Source organism: Planococcus citri, chromosome 1, assembly GCF_950023065.1.
Source record: "Planococcus citri chromosome 1, ihPlaCitr1.1, whole genome shotgun sequence".
NCBI lineage: Eukaryota > Metazoa > Arthropoda > Insecta > Hemiptera > Pseudococcidae > Planococcus > Planococcus citri.
Window position 1 is genome coordinate 79,538,991 of NC_088677.1, and position 13,543 is coordinate 79,552,533.

General features: G+C 31.5%; 1 protein-coding gene across 1 annotated transcript; it reads right to left on the reverse strand.

Moving 5' to 3' along the window:
* Positions 1 to 6,372: 6,372 nt before the first annotated feature.
* On the reverse strand, positions 6,373 to 12,378 carry LOC135835639 (aspartic protease 4-like). The gene is made up of 9 exons (XM_065349998.1): positions 12,180 to 12,378; positions 11,967 to 12,093; positions 11,240 to 11,363; positions 11,024 to 11,151; positions 9,584 to 9,768; positions 9,221 to 9,346; positions 8,979 to 9,132; positions 8,780 to 8,872; positions 6,373 to 8,673 (listed from the first exon to the last, which is right to left on the reverse strand). Exons 1-9 carry the CDS (start codon positions 12,260 to 12,262, stop codon positions 8,494 to 8,496), a joined length of 1,200 nt encoding a protein of 399 aa, XP_065206070.1. The 5' UTR covers positions 12,263 to 12,378; the 3' UTR covers positions 6,373 to 8,493.
* Positions 12,379 to 13,543: the final 1,165 nt, after the last annotated feature.

The window sequence follows — 13,543 nt, forward strand, 5'->3', positions numbered from 1 at the left end:
TAAATAATGTTCAATACACAATAGTGAAAATCCCTTCCGTTCTATTTTAAATAATGAAAGAACTCTACAAATAGAATAACATAACGCACGACAATGTGCACAACTTACAACAATTACAATAACAATATTTGATAAGACTATAGTAACTGGTATCAGTTATGTTATGATAACCTACTAAACTTACCTACTGAAATCTATGAACAAATTTGATTCATACAACTCATGAGTACTGATCAGTTTCAAAAATTATTTCTTCCAATAAAATAAAAAATACCATATTTCACACAAATGTGTACAGTATTTTTTTCAAGAGTGGAAATATTTTGTTATATGTAAAATGAAGAAAGATTCCCTTAAACATACCCAAAATGCCCTAAATTTATGAAATAATGAGAAAATATGTTTATTAATTTTAAGAGCTCAGAAGTGACATATTTCTAAAAATTTTGTTGCTACTTATGCATTAGAAAATGTATAGCAGTATGGAAACAAAGAACATTAATTAAACATGAAAAATATGAAGAATGAAAAAATTGAAAAAATGGAAAAATTTGTGGGAACTGAATACATTGTTTTCCATTTTTTGAAAATTTTATGTTTTGCATGGTATCAGCTTGGTATGTGTGATATATACTTACCTAGTAAGTACCTACAAAATGTGCCCAATGCTTTGGTCCAACAAAGGCTACCATCCGAATTTAATTGATAATAAAAAGTGTCCAAACTAAATATCTGCAGTGACCCCTAACACTGCATTCAGCCAGTAAAATAATTTCCTAATGTTAATCACTAAAAAATAAAAATTTCTTGCTCCTTTACATATTTGTGTTTTTCCATATGCGAGTAATGAGACAGTCATTGCGGAAAAACTTGAACAATTGGGAGGAATTTGCAATTATTTATTGGTGAAAGTTGCTCAAAGTTCATCCGTTTAAGATCACGATCACAAATGGAAATGAATGTGATCCGAACACGTAGCACAAGTTGTATCCATTTGTAAAAGTCACACTGATTAAAAAACTTGAAGAATTACATAAGATCTCACCAACATTTAACTGACATTCATTTTCAATGTTTAGTATGAGTTCAGAAGCGTCAAAATTGTATGATAAACATAATGTTGGTTTTTATGGAATGAAGAGTTGAGCTCATATATGCCGAGTTGTATTATTACAGAGTATCAGAACTGGCATACATGAAGCATAATCTAATGGAAATGTTCTGATTGCCAAAAATATTATACTTTTTGGAAACAGTTCTTATGCATCTGACAATTCTCTATGAAATAGAACCTAACTAGGGAAGTTCCTCAAATTTTGGTTGCTGATCAGAACAAAACGTTGCCTACCTGTTATAATACTCACCGGGGTGAACATTTTTACATGCATGTTTGATTTGTTGAGTTAAAAATTATCAAAATTCAATTGACACAAAAAACATTTTTTGAACAATTAAAATTACTTACACCCATGAACTCGTTGTCTGCGAGCTACAATAAGGACAAACAAACAAAAAACCAGATAATCTCGAATGAAATAATTACCTCTGTTTCATTTGTGGTGGAGACATAATATTCCTCTTTGTCCACCCTTGCTCTGTGCTCATAGAAAGAGCAGAAGCATCAGTTTTTCCCACTTTGTTCACAACGCTTCTTGAGAAATGTGTACATTATTATAAATATAATTGAATAGCTACAGGGGCGGACTGGCCCCCGGGAAATGATAGAAATTGAGGCATATTTGTTTATGAAGGGCCCATTTTCCATTGTCTTTTTGACACGGGGCCCCAAACTCTCAATTATTACCAAAAAAAGTTGCATACTTTTGAATTTTATCAAAAATTTATGACTAAAGGGGCCCCTTTTTCACCAAAAGGGCCCACTTTCTTACCGGGGCGTACCGGGATTTCCCCAGTAGCTCTTATGGCTAGTCCGCCCCTGAATAGCTACCTATTTTATAGAGGTTTTAGGTATAGTATAAGTAAGTAGAGGTAAATAGGTAAGAATATACTTACTTGATGCGATGAATACTACATATTCCTCCTCCAGACCGAAACTGAATTTCCAATTGTTTGTTATTGTCATTTGATGGTCCTCCTGAAACATATATAGGCATATGTGATTATTTCTTCCCACGTATACCTTCCCAAGTTGATGGGAAGTAGGTATACAATCGAGCAAAAAAGATCACCATCACGTTTTATTGAGTACCTATCTATACTGTAAATTATTCATGAACGATTGTAGTGCTGTAAATTAATGTATAAAAAAGTACTTAGGTAACTTACATCAACATTTCCATCAAGTTCACTTCACTTGTGGCATTCATTCCTGGTTCGCGATGAAACACTTTATAATGAAACAAGAGTACCTACCTATCTACCTAGTAAAAATGTTTTAAAAATCAAAATTTGAAATGAAAAAAATACGATTAGGTAACTACATATAAATTTAAAAAATTAAACAGGTTTTTAAGTACACAAGATTTTTGTTGTAAAGTAAAAACAATAATGAAGACTGATGTACTCATATTGAGGGTATGTGCTGTTAGGTACCCAAAAGCATTGGTAAATTTTTATCTTACTCATCAAACTATTGGATGAAGCTGCGATAAGATAAGCACCTTTGTATAATGACATAGGTAATGCATAAGTAATTAAAAAGCCTAGATGGGGCGATTCACTGGTGGAAGGGAAGGGGGAAGATTTCAAAACAGCTCCATCTTGTAGAGCATTTAACCTAGATCACTTTCCTTACCTCTTATCCTGAAAGGCTCTTTCCAGTAAATTTGGAGCTTTTGTGAATTTACATACTTAATAAAACTGTCAGGTTCCTTTGCGTAACCCTGTACATTATCCATGCTAAAAATTCAATTTAATTGATGAATTCATCTCATTTTATAATCAAACCCCATAATATTATTATGAAAATAAATGGTTACTTACTTCACTCACTTTGTAAAGCTACTGCTGTGGAGTTCCTGGAACTTGTCATTGGGAAAATAACATCTTGCCCATGAATGACATGTAGTGAAGAAAACAAATGTACAAATATTACAAATTTTTATACTCACAAGGAAATCTGTAAACTGTGATTTCTTGAAAGAACAAAATTTCACCTGCTCGAATCAATTTTTTGACTATCAAAAATATACATATAATAATATAACATGTACTTATAATTAAAAATTTCCATACCAGTTTCAATAAGGATAAGTACTGGGAAAGCTATAATAATTGGTTGGAAGCGGGTCTGGATCTTTATCCGAACAAGAAAACTCTATTTTTGTGATATTTATCACTCGAATGATTCCATCAGAGGATACATTGATGTACAATTCATGCCATTCATCTGACATTAAAATATTCTCCTATGATAAACCTCAACATTGTCAATTAATAGTGTCCTTTGGAGTGCTGAATACATATTTTAGCCAGCTCCAAAAACTATCTTGCACACCTCTTCTTGTTCCTTTGATGTTGGCAAGTTTGACATTAGTGAAGGTAATATGTAAGCATCTTGAAAGCCTTTGATGTAAAATACCAACGTTATTTCTCCTCTGTTACTTTTAGAAATTGGAAAATAAGAGTTGTAATATTGTATGACCTACTGACCTAGTGTCTAATTCCTCACAGTTGGCTTTTAAAACTGAAAAAAAAACTATAGGTTTTCAGAACATACTAAAACTGTGTTTTATAGAATAGAATACACAGATAAATAATACCTTACCTCATAGCAAACTTCTATTCTCCAACTCAGTCCTAGAAACAAGTAATTATATTTGTTAAGATATTTGTACACAGATGAACAAAGTTCACTAGGTGGGGGGTGCTGTGGTATAATCTCTGTATTACACGTAATATGACATGACTGAAAATATTACAATGTATACAGTTGAATTGCTTCTTAATTTAATTTCTTTTGAGGCTAATAATATTTACAGAAACCATGTATCTATTTTCGTTGAATAATATTTTCATTTACATTTTGATGGAAATTATGCATTTTATAAGCTAAACCTGAACAACGTTAATTTCTCTGCAGAATTAAAAAGTACATAAGTACTACATACAAAAAAAAAAAAAACAAAAAAAATTAGAAAAACATGAATACGCGTGTGTACACTCATACTTGCACATATTATTAAATTTTTTAAAAAATCACAAAAAATTGAAATTACAAATAAAAATGGCAAAATATGTATGATGCATTAAAGTGGTAAGGATGAACTCGTTAGGGTGGTGTTCGGCACAGTCCGCTCATCATGAGCGCTGAAAACTTAATTTCCTTTGTTATTCTCTTCTATAAAAATTTTTTAAAGAATAGATGATTACAATTAAGTGTATGGATAGGCACACCAAAACAGTTTAATTTTTAAAAAATGAGAAAATTTTAAAAAATCAAAATTTTAAAATAATAAAAAAATATGAAGTATAAATATAAGACTTTGTAAGAATATTCAAATTTGTACAAGGTTTGGCATTGGAGTCGATGTCGAAACACTAATGAAGACTGATGTAGGTATCGAGGGTGTGTGCTATTTTGGTGCCCAGAAGAATTGGTAAATTTCTATCTTACTTTATATTATCACAGATTGGTCAAACAATTGGATGAAGCTGCGATAAGATAAGATATCAAATCTTTACAAACTCTACAGGAGCTTTTGTATAATCATGTACCTAGGTAATGCAAAAGTACTGAATTGAAAAGCTGAGATAGGGCAATTCCCCATTATTTTTCAAAAGTGGAAATATTTTGTTATAAAATCAAAAATGATTCCCTTAAATATACCTAAGACCCCCGCCCACATCCATGAAACCATGAAAAAATATACATAATTATATTCTTGACTGAGCTCAAAAATAACATTTCTAAAAATTATGTTAGGTTCTAATCTAATACATAAAGAAAGTTTTGCTTAGAAATATACCCAAAATGTTGACTTCAAGTTCTTATAATGAAATTATGTAGATTTCATTCAACAGGTAAAAAATCTCCTAATTAAATAGAAAAATTTAACTAAACTACAAGTTAAGCCCATTGAAAACTAATAAAGTATTGAAATAAGGGATGTCTAATATACATTTAAAATTCTCAACATACCTATGTACAACTTATACAAAACAAAAGTTTCAATAACACTGTCTTGTAAAAGAAATTGAGAGAGTTCTCAAAAGGAAGTAATGGGTGTGAAAGTGAATCTGATCTGAAGTTGTAGTTGCATAGACTGTCTATTTGTATCCACATTGTTCTTCAATTTGTGAGGGTTCTGGATTCTGGAGGTATTGGATTGCTACACAGACGGCAACAAAAGTAGAAAACAGACCAAAAAATAATTTATGTGCTGCTGAAATTTCAACATACCACATGCATTCTAAAAAAGAAAACTTACCATGTGAATTTTTAAAAAGAAAACATACATACCAGAGGACATTTAAAAATGAAGCCATGATGCTTTTGGCTTCTATAACCACTTGATTTGCAGATGCCATGGGCACCATGATCATTAAGTTGTTAATTGTGTAGGAATATACATATACTGCGATGAAACAGTACACAAAGGAGAGAGTGTGGCTAAAAGGTATATTAGGAAAATGGCATGAACATTTTTACTTGAGGGTCACCTCTCAGCATAGTGATGAAGGTTTTGATGATGTAAGAAATAATGGGGATATCGGATTTTAAGATTGCGAAAATCATTTTTATTCAAATCAATCATCCAAAAACATTTACTGGGACATGTTGTATTGTTGATGGGTATAGTTTCATTATGCTTGATGATGGAATTATAACCAGTGTAGAAGAAAACTATAAAGCTAATCAGCAAGAAAAGGATTAAAACAAGAAATTCAGATAAATATTTGCATACATTTATGACAAATATTTCTATGATACCCTACCTACTGAATATTTTGATCTCCAAAATTATTTTGGAGATCAACTCTAGGTACATCTATGACATTTATTTTTACCATTTCGATACCTATTGAATGATTTGGGGATCAACCCAGTACTAGAAATAACTCAATGAGTAATTCAATGATTGTTGCTGAGTACTATTTTTTAAAAGAGTGGAAATACATTATGAAATGAAAAAAGATTCTCTTACACATTCCTAAATTGCCCCAAATTCATGAAGTTATGGAAAAAAAATATGCATTTCTTCAAATAATAAAAATACCATTAAAATTAAGAAAGTATTTAGATTCAGGTTTGCTTGAAAATTGATTAAAGTTAAAGGCAAGTGCAACCATTGATAATAAATTGAAGTAAAGGCCACATTTGGTTGTTGTAGAGTCCAAAGTGAAAGCGAGTATCAAACTAAACAATACACTTAATCAAAATGCAAATAAAGAGAACATTGAAACAGTTGATTAACCACATAATAAATCAAAATATATTCTCAATGAAGTATAACATTGAATAAACACAATATAAAATATACCTACATGAAAGCATGAGCAAAACACCTAAAGTCCTTAGATACAGAATAGAAAACCTGGCAGTGAAGCATTGCTACATACAAATTACTTATCCATCAGGTACATTTGTTGGCTTTTTGTGGGTGGGTGAGTAGACTTGTGTGTACCTACATCCGCCAACACTTTTCTCCAATGCAGTGATATTCTACAACTGAAAAATGAATTACAAATTGATATAATACTACAAAATCCTTTCTCAGTGTTTCCTCAAATTTGCAAAAGTAGAGGGTAAGTGATTTTGAATGACAAAGGAGACTCATCAGTTCAATTCATTAACAAATTATACTTGCAATAATTTACCTACTATAAAACTCAATAATTATAAGTATACAAAAAATCACAAAAATCAAATGACATAGAAACACATTACCTATACATATGGTGTATATATTATGTAGATATGTATTTTTTTCAGCTTCAGAAAAATGTACCTATCTTATGACCAAAATGTAGCTAAAGTCAAGTACATACTTTGAACTGTTCCATTCATTGTTTTGAAAAATATTCATTTAGGGGTCAAAAAGTAAGTTGCCACCTGTCCAAACTATCCCTGAAATTTTGATAGTTTGACAAAAATGACCATTTTAGACAAATTAATTTTTCATAGTGAAAATATTATTTTTTGAAAGATGATTTATAGTCAAAATGTGCCCAAAACTTTGATCCAACAAAGGCTACCATACTAATTTAATTAAAAATAAAAAGTTTTCAAACAATCCCAGTCTCTCCTAATACAACATTCAGCCAGTGAAATAAATATTTTCTTAATGTTAATCACTAAAAAATAAAAATTTCTTACTCCATTTACTTAATCTAGAAGGGTTAATCTGGAAGGGTTCTTGTCTGTGAACGGTCCAAAAAAATAAGTTTCGACACACCACATGAATTTCGAGAAAGAAATCATAATGACACTTTTGTCTTCCATAATCACTTAATTTGCAGATGCCATGGGCACCACAATCATTAAGTTGTTAATTGTGTAGGTATACTCCAATGAAATAGTACGCCCAAGGAGAGAGTGTGGCTAAGGTATATTAGAAAATGGCACAAAGGTTTTTACTTGAGGATCACCTCTCAGCATGGTGGTGAAGGTTTTGTTGATGCGTAAAATAATGAGCCTATTGGTTTTTAAGAATGTGGATGTGGAAGTATCATTTTTATTCAAATCAATCATCGAAAAATATTTACTACATAGTACATATTGTTTTATTATAGTTGGTAATAATTTCATTATGTTTGATGATGGATTTATAACCAGTGTTGAAAAAAACTACAAAGCCAATTGCCAAGAAAAGGATTACCTATTTAAAACAAAAAATTCAGATAAATAAATTTCTATACATTTATGAATTATGACACATATTTTCACCATCTCGATACCTATTAAATATTTTGGAGATCGACTGCCCAGGTACGAGAAAGAACTCTGTGGTTAATCCAATGTTTGTCACTGAGTACTACTTTTTTAAAAGAGTGGAAGTATTACATAGGTAGTTAAATGTTTTAAAATGAAAAAAGATTCCCTTAAGCATACCAAAAGTGCTCCAAATTCATGAAGTTATGAAAAAATATGTAGCTATATTTGTAACAGAGTGCAAAAATAACTTATTTCTATAAATTATGTTACTTATAAAATAAAAAGAAGGATTTCCTTAATAATTTGCCCAAAACACCTTAAAATCTTAAGGATATATTATTCGTTCAACAGGTAAAAAATCTGTTAATAACAGAGAAAGATTTAGCTCAACTTGCAAGTTGAGCCCATTCAAAAATATTTAAACAAACTATATTATTAGAAATTGATAGTGATGCCTAATAAAAATTAGAATTCTCAGCATACCTACTTATACAAAACAAAAGTTTCAATATTAGGTACATACATACTTATTTGTAGAAGAAATTGGGAGTTGTGAAAAAAAGTGATCTGTACAAAAGTAAGTCTGATCTGAAGTTATAGTTGTACAGACCATATACTTATTGGTATCCACATTGGTCTTTAATTTGTGTGATTGCTCAATTTGCCTTAGGTGAATGTATACTTTCAGCGAATCCAATTCTGTGATTTTTCAAGTCAAATACGGAGTAATACTTTCGCAGGAAACTATCGCCAAAAATCCATGAATACCTTTTATTGCCTCGTATCGGACTAAATGTGAGCAAACATTTAGTTTCAGATCCATCATTAAGGTTAAGCTATAAAAGGTACAGAAACATTAATTATGTAGTTCACATTTTTAAAGGTAATGTTGAAATTTAAGAGAAAATGTCTCCAATTTTCATGTATCTAATCTAGTCCTACCTTGTATATGTAGTCTTCTCCTTTGAACGTGTATTCTCTCTTTTCAATTGTGATTGTTATGGTTGGTAATTTATCAATGGTACTGCAGTTGACCTGTGTGCATGTAATAATAGTTTTAATACCTTTCAAGAAAAACATATGGGAGAAAAGAGGATACAAAATACAATGGTTCTGTCGTTTATAGACAACCATAACATACCAGTCGTGCACCGCGAGTCAAAGTTGCATTAGCAGCTTCAGTAATAGCATCAATGTACTTGCTTGGCCCTCCAATGACGGATGTACCAGTGTCAATAAGAGCATTCTCTGAATTTAGATCTCCTAGTAGATTTTTACCATTTGGCAATGAAATGCTATTTTCAAAAAAAAATGTTTTAGTGGAGAGAAATGCTTGAAATTGTACCTATTGCCAAGAACATTTTGGTAAACCGAGTCTCATACCCATTAAATGGAATTATCCATTGACCAAATGGTTGTGTCTCATTGACATAATGCAATGGGCCATTAAACTTGGATTCATCTATTCCGCATAATGTTAATTCACCACCATATGTGTCAGAAATATTCCTAATATAAAATTGAGAATAATTACAGAATTACTCATCTTGTACTGTAGGCTAATTACAAATTGGTTCAGATCAAGGCACAGTTTCATGAAAACAGTTATAGAACTGAAAGTGACCCCAGCACTGAAAGGTGTTGTATATGGAATTCTGCTTGTTGTGTAATTGAAGAATACTACACCATTCTGAAGGCACTTATTAAAAAATGGAAAATTTGCAGCAGCGTACAATTTCATCTTACTTGTTGAAATAGAAGGAAAATTTACTGTCTTGTTTCTTTACTCTGCATATTTGTGATATGATGTCCGATTGATTAATGGAGTCGTAAACTAATCCAAGGAGACCTTCATTTGTACCTTCTGGATAGTCTTGGGAAATATAGGTGACTTCTAGAAATTCTGTGTTGTTCAGTGCAACACCACCAATCTGTAACATTTTACCGTATTAATTTTTTTTTAAAATTATCATCTTCAAATAAGAGTTATTCAAGTACTTAGGTAGTAAGAGTGTGTTGAAGAATGATGTGTTTTTTTTAGATATTACATTAAGGGTAGAGGCACCAAATATGGACCACTTTTTTTTGGAGGATTGCCACTTGAAAACTATAGTGGGTAGAAACCTCCACAAAGGCTTAAAATGAAGAACACTGTAAAAAACTTGAGGGATGAAGGTCAACTTTAAGTATGTTTTTTTTTGTTGTTGAGGGATGAGTGTGAAAATGACAGTTTGAAATTTTGGACGCCTAATATGGACCACCTATGAAATTTTAAAATAAATGTACTTTCACATTTTTCAAAAGGTCATATTTATTTGTAGAAATGAACTAAAAAACGTATTCTAAGCAGTTCAGGTTAATTTTGAATATATTTTTTTTAAATTGTTGAATGATGAGTGTCAAAATGACAGTTCAAAATTTTGGACGCCTAATATGGACCACCTAAAAAGAATTTCAAAATAAACATATTTTTACCTTTCAAAACATCATACTTATTTGGAGAAATGAACAAAAAAAGTGTTTCAAGTATTCCCTTTTTCAGTGGCTGTAAAAAAAGTAAAAAATTCAATATCACAGGTAGTCCATATTAGCGCACCCCATAAAAAAAAACTTTGGACCAAAAATTTCTGTACATACTCTCATTTTTAGCAAAAACTGATCACTCCAGCAGAAACTACTTTCTTTTTTGATATTATAAACATCAATGACATTTAGAAAATTACACCTGCTCATATGTACTATATATTTTAATAAAAATTTAAAAACACACTAAAAAAGTTTTTCAGTGTCTCAAAACGTTTTTTTTTTTGTAAATTTCTCATCGAGTTTTGCCTTTACAGTTGTAATTTTTGTCTCATTCCATTTTTTCCTGACAGATTGCAGTAATTGCCGACGAGAATGGGGGCTGGTCCATATTTGGTGCCCAGGGTGCCCTTACCCTTATGGGATGGTTATTGGGATGGGTTTATCAAAAATCTTGATACAATTTTGCATTTAAAATGCTTCAAAATCCGTTATTTTTGGAACTGAGTAAGTACGGATTAAATAATTAGAATTATCGCGTTTGTTGGCATGACAAATCCCTACTATCCTACAAAAAAAGATGGACCTGGTCTTAGGGCGCTGAAAGATGTAAATTCATTTACACCGTATCAATTAAACAATTTTCTTCTATTTAATACTCACTGAAACCGTATCAATTGAACAATTTCCTTGTACTTCCCCCTTTCCATATCGTATGAAATACCAGCATTTGGGTTTTGATGGAGGTTTGTATGATGTCGAGTTTTCATGGTAGTAAAAGTGATGTGTATCTGTTGAACAATAAGAGTACGTAATTGTGAAATTTGCTGATCCATTGTACAGATATTATTGCAAATGCCTATGCTGTTTTTTGCTTACTTTGTACGCAATTGTACGAGTTGCAGCGTTTTGAAACTACCCATAACTGCGGCGAACCTGTATCCAAATCCATTGCAAATTCTTGAGGTGGTGTTCCGATTGAAACTTGAGCGAGATACCCCACCTGTAAAAAATGTATTCAGCCTTTAATTTTCTTGCCTCGCTCTTTATGAATTGTCCAAAATTTTGAGCAAACTCTAAACATTACTGAAGGTGGTTTCGAACAGTTTTGAGCAATTCTGGAGCCGCCAATAGATTTTTAATGTTGCAATTTCCACGAAATTTTTCCAAACGAAGCTGGAGAGTTAAAATTTACTTTAAACCCTATAATTTCAACGTGCTGAGTCGACTGAAGATGGCTGCATAACCTTTTGGAACCGCCAGTGACATTTTGGAAATTTTAGATTTTTATAAAAATGCCACAAATGTAAGAAAATTACGAAATTTTTGAAATTATTTAGCTTAAAATTCACCGTCGTATTAAATTAACTCGTTTGAAGGGTAAGTGGCCAACTTTGGGCACTTCATGCACTTTATTTGATTCTTTTCGCGAAATTTTAACCACAAATCTACAAAAAGCCAGCTAATTTTTTTGATCCTTGCGAAAATGCCAGTATGAGGAATTTAATCTGATGGTCAATTCTTTAGGTGCCACACCACGTGAATGATGTTACCTTTTTTTTTTAATCACTTTATATTCAGAAGATAGATAATCATAATTACTTACACCCCCTCGTTCGTTTTGAAGTGGAATACCCCATTCATCGATCATCTCTTCTGTGTGGAATGCTACCGTCTCTTTCACAGCTGAAGCTAACTTTTCCCATGTTAACGGTTTCCTTTCCAATGATATACTGTTGAAGAAAATAATTTTAATTAGGTAGGTTCCTAGTTATTACTTAAGTACCGCTTTTTTATCGTTAAAAATTGTTTTTCTTACCTTATAGCGTTTCCAGTGGAAGAAATATGTTTAGTATGATAAATTTCTATAAAAAGTAACAGTAAAAAACACGATAACTTCATTTTGAATTTTTTAAAAATCTGTATCTCATCAGAATTACACAAATAATTCGGAAACTGGCGATGTTTGAGAATTTTTAAACACTGGTTTAATTTTATTTGGTGCACGTTATTTTATAGGACATTACTCGAAACAATTTTCTGATTAAAATTATCTGAACGTCGCGTTGGTTCCTGTAGATATGCATTTTGTACAACATCCTCGTGATAAATTTGCGTAATCGGTTCGTATGTATTTGCGTAGATTATACCTATCAATTTCCTTGTTGAATAATATTAAGTATTTCAGTACCCAGTTGACAACGTATTTTTCGAAATTATCTGTAATTTTGTGTTTTAATATTTCAAGCAGCATCGTACATTCTATCTGATGGTAAAAATTCACTGAGATTATCCACTTCATATTGTATATGTTGAGCCATTGGATTTTCAGAACGTGCAACAATACTCGTATAAAGAAGTAAAATTACACAATCGCACGTACATATTTATTCTATCCTTCGCCATCTTAGCCCTTTTCTATAGGCCAATCTAAGTGTAGTATTTTTTTCCTTTTTTTTTATTTCCTAGAGAATGCTAAGTTCATTTATTCGACGAAGGAAAATATCGTTGTTATCATTGATACGAGTAGGTGATTCACAAAATGGTTGATAAAAATGTCTCTCAATAGTGTAAAATCTTCCCAAATGTAAGGTTTTTTGGTGGGGGGGGGGACTCATACTTGAATTATAATGCCAATGTTACAATAATCCCAAATTTTTTTCATTAATTTGCAAAATATAGGTACATACATTTATTATATGCAAGTTCTTCTCTGGCCCTCTTATTTAATAATCTACCTACATACGTATTATTTTGATTTTTTTCAGAATCTGTTACTTGAAAGAACAGTTTACCAACTGCTTAATGAAGTCCTACCAGAGGCAGCTGTGTGATTCATTTTGGTGAGTTATTTACAATATTTTCCCTCGATAATATTTCACTCATTATCAGACCAATTAGAGCAACGTGAGATTTGCCTAATATGGCGCCTTCGCTTTGCGTTGGTTTTTTGAAGAGACTTTGAGTGTGAAGCTAGACAAATTTTTGACAAAAAGTAAACTCTGGAATATACCCATTATTTTGCTGTCGAGTTTAACATTTATCCATGTAGGTATGACGTCATTTATTAGTTTATTATCATGCAGAATATCGAATTTGAATCATTCTCTCCAAAATTTATGCGCAGAGTTTCAATTTTTTCACGAGTATTAGATTTTTTCTTCAATTAAAACAAACAATGGG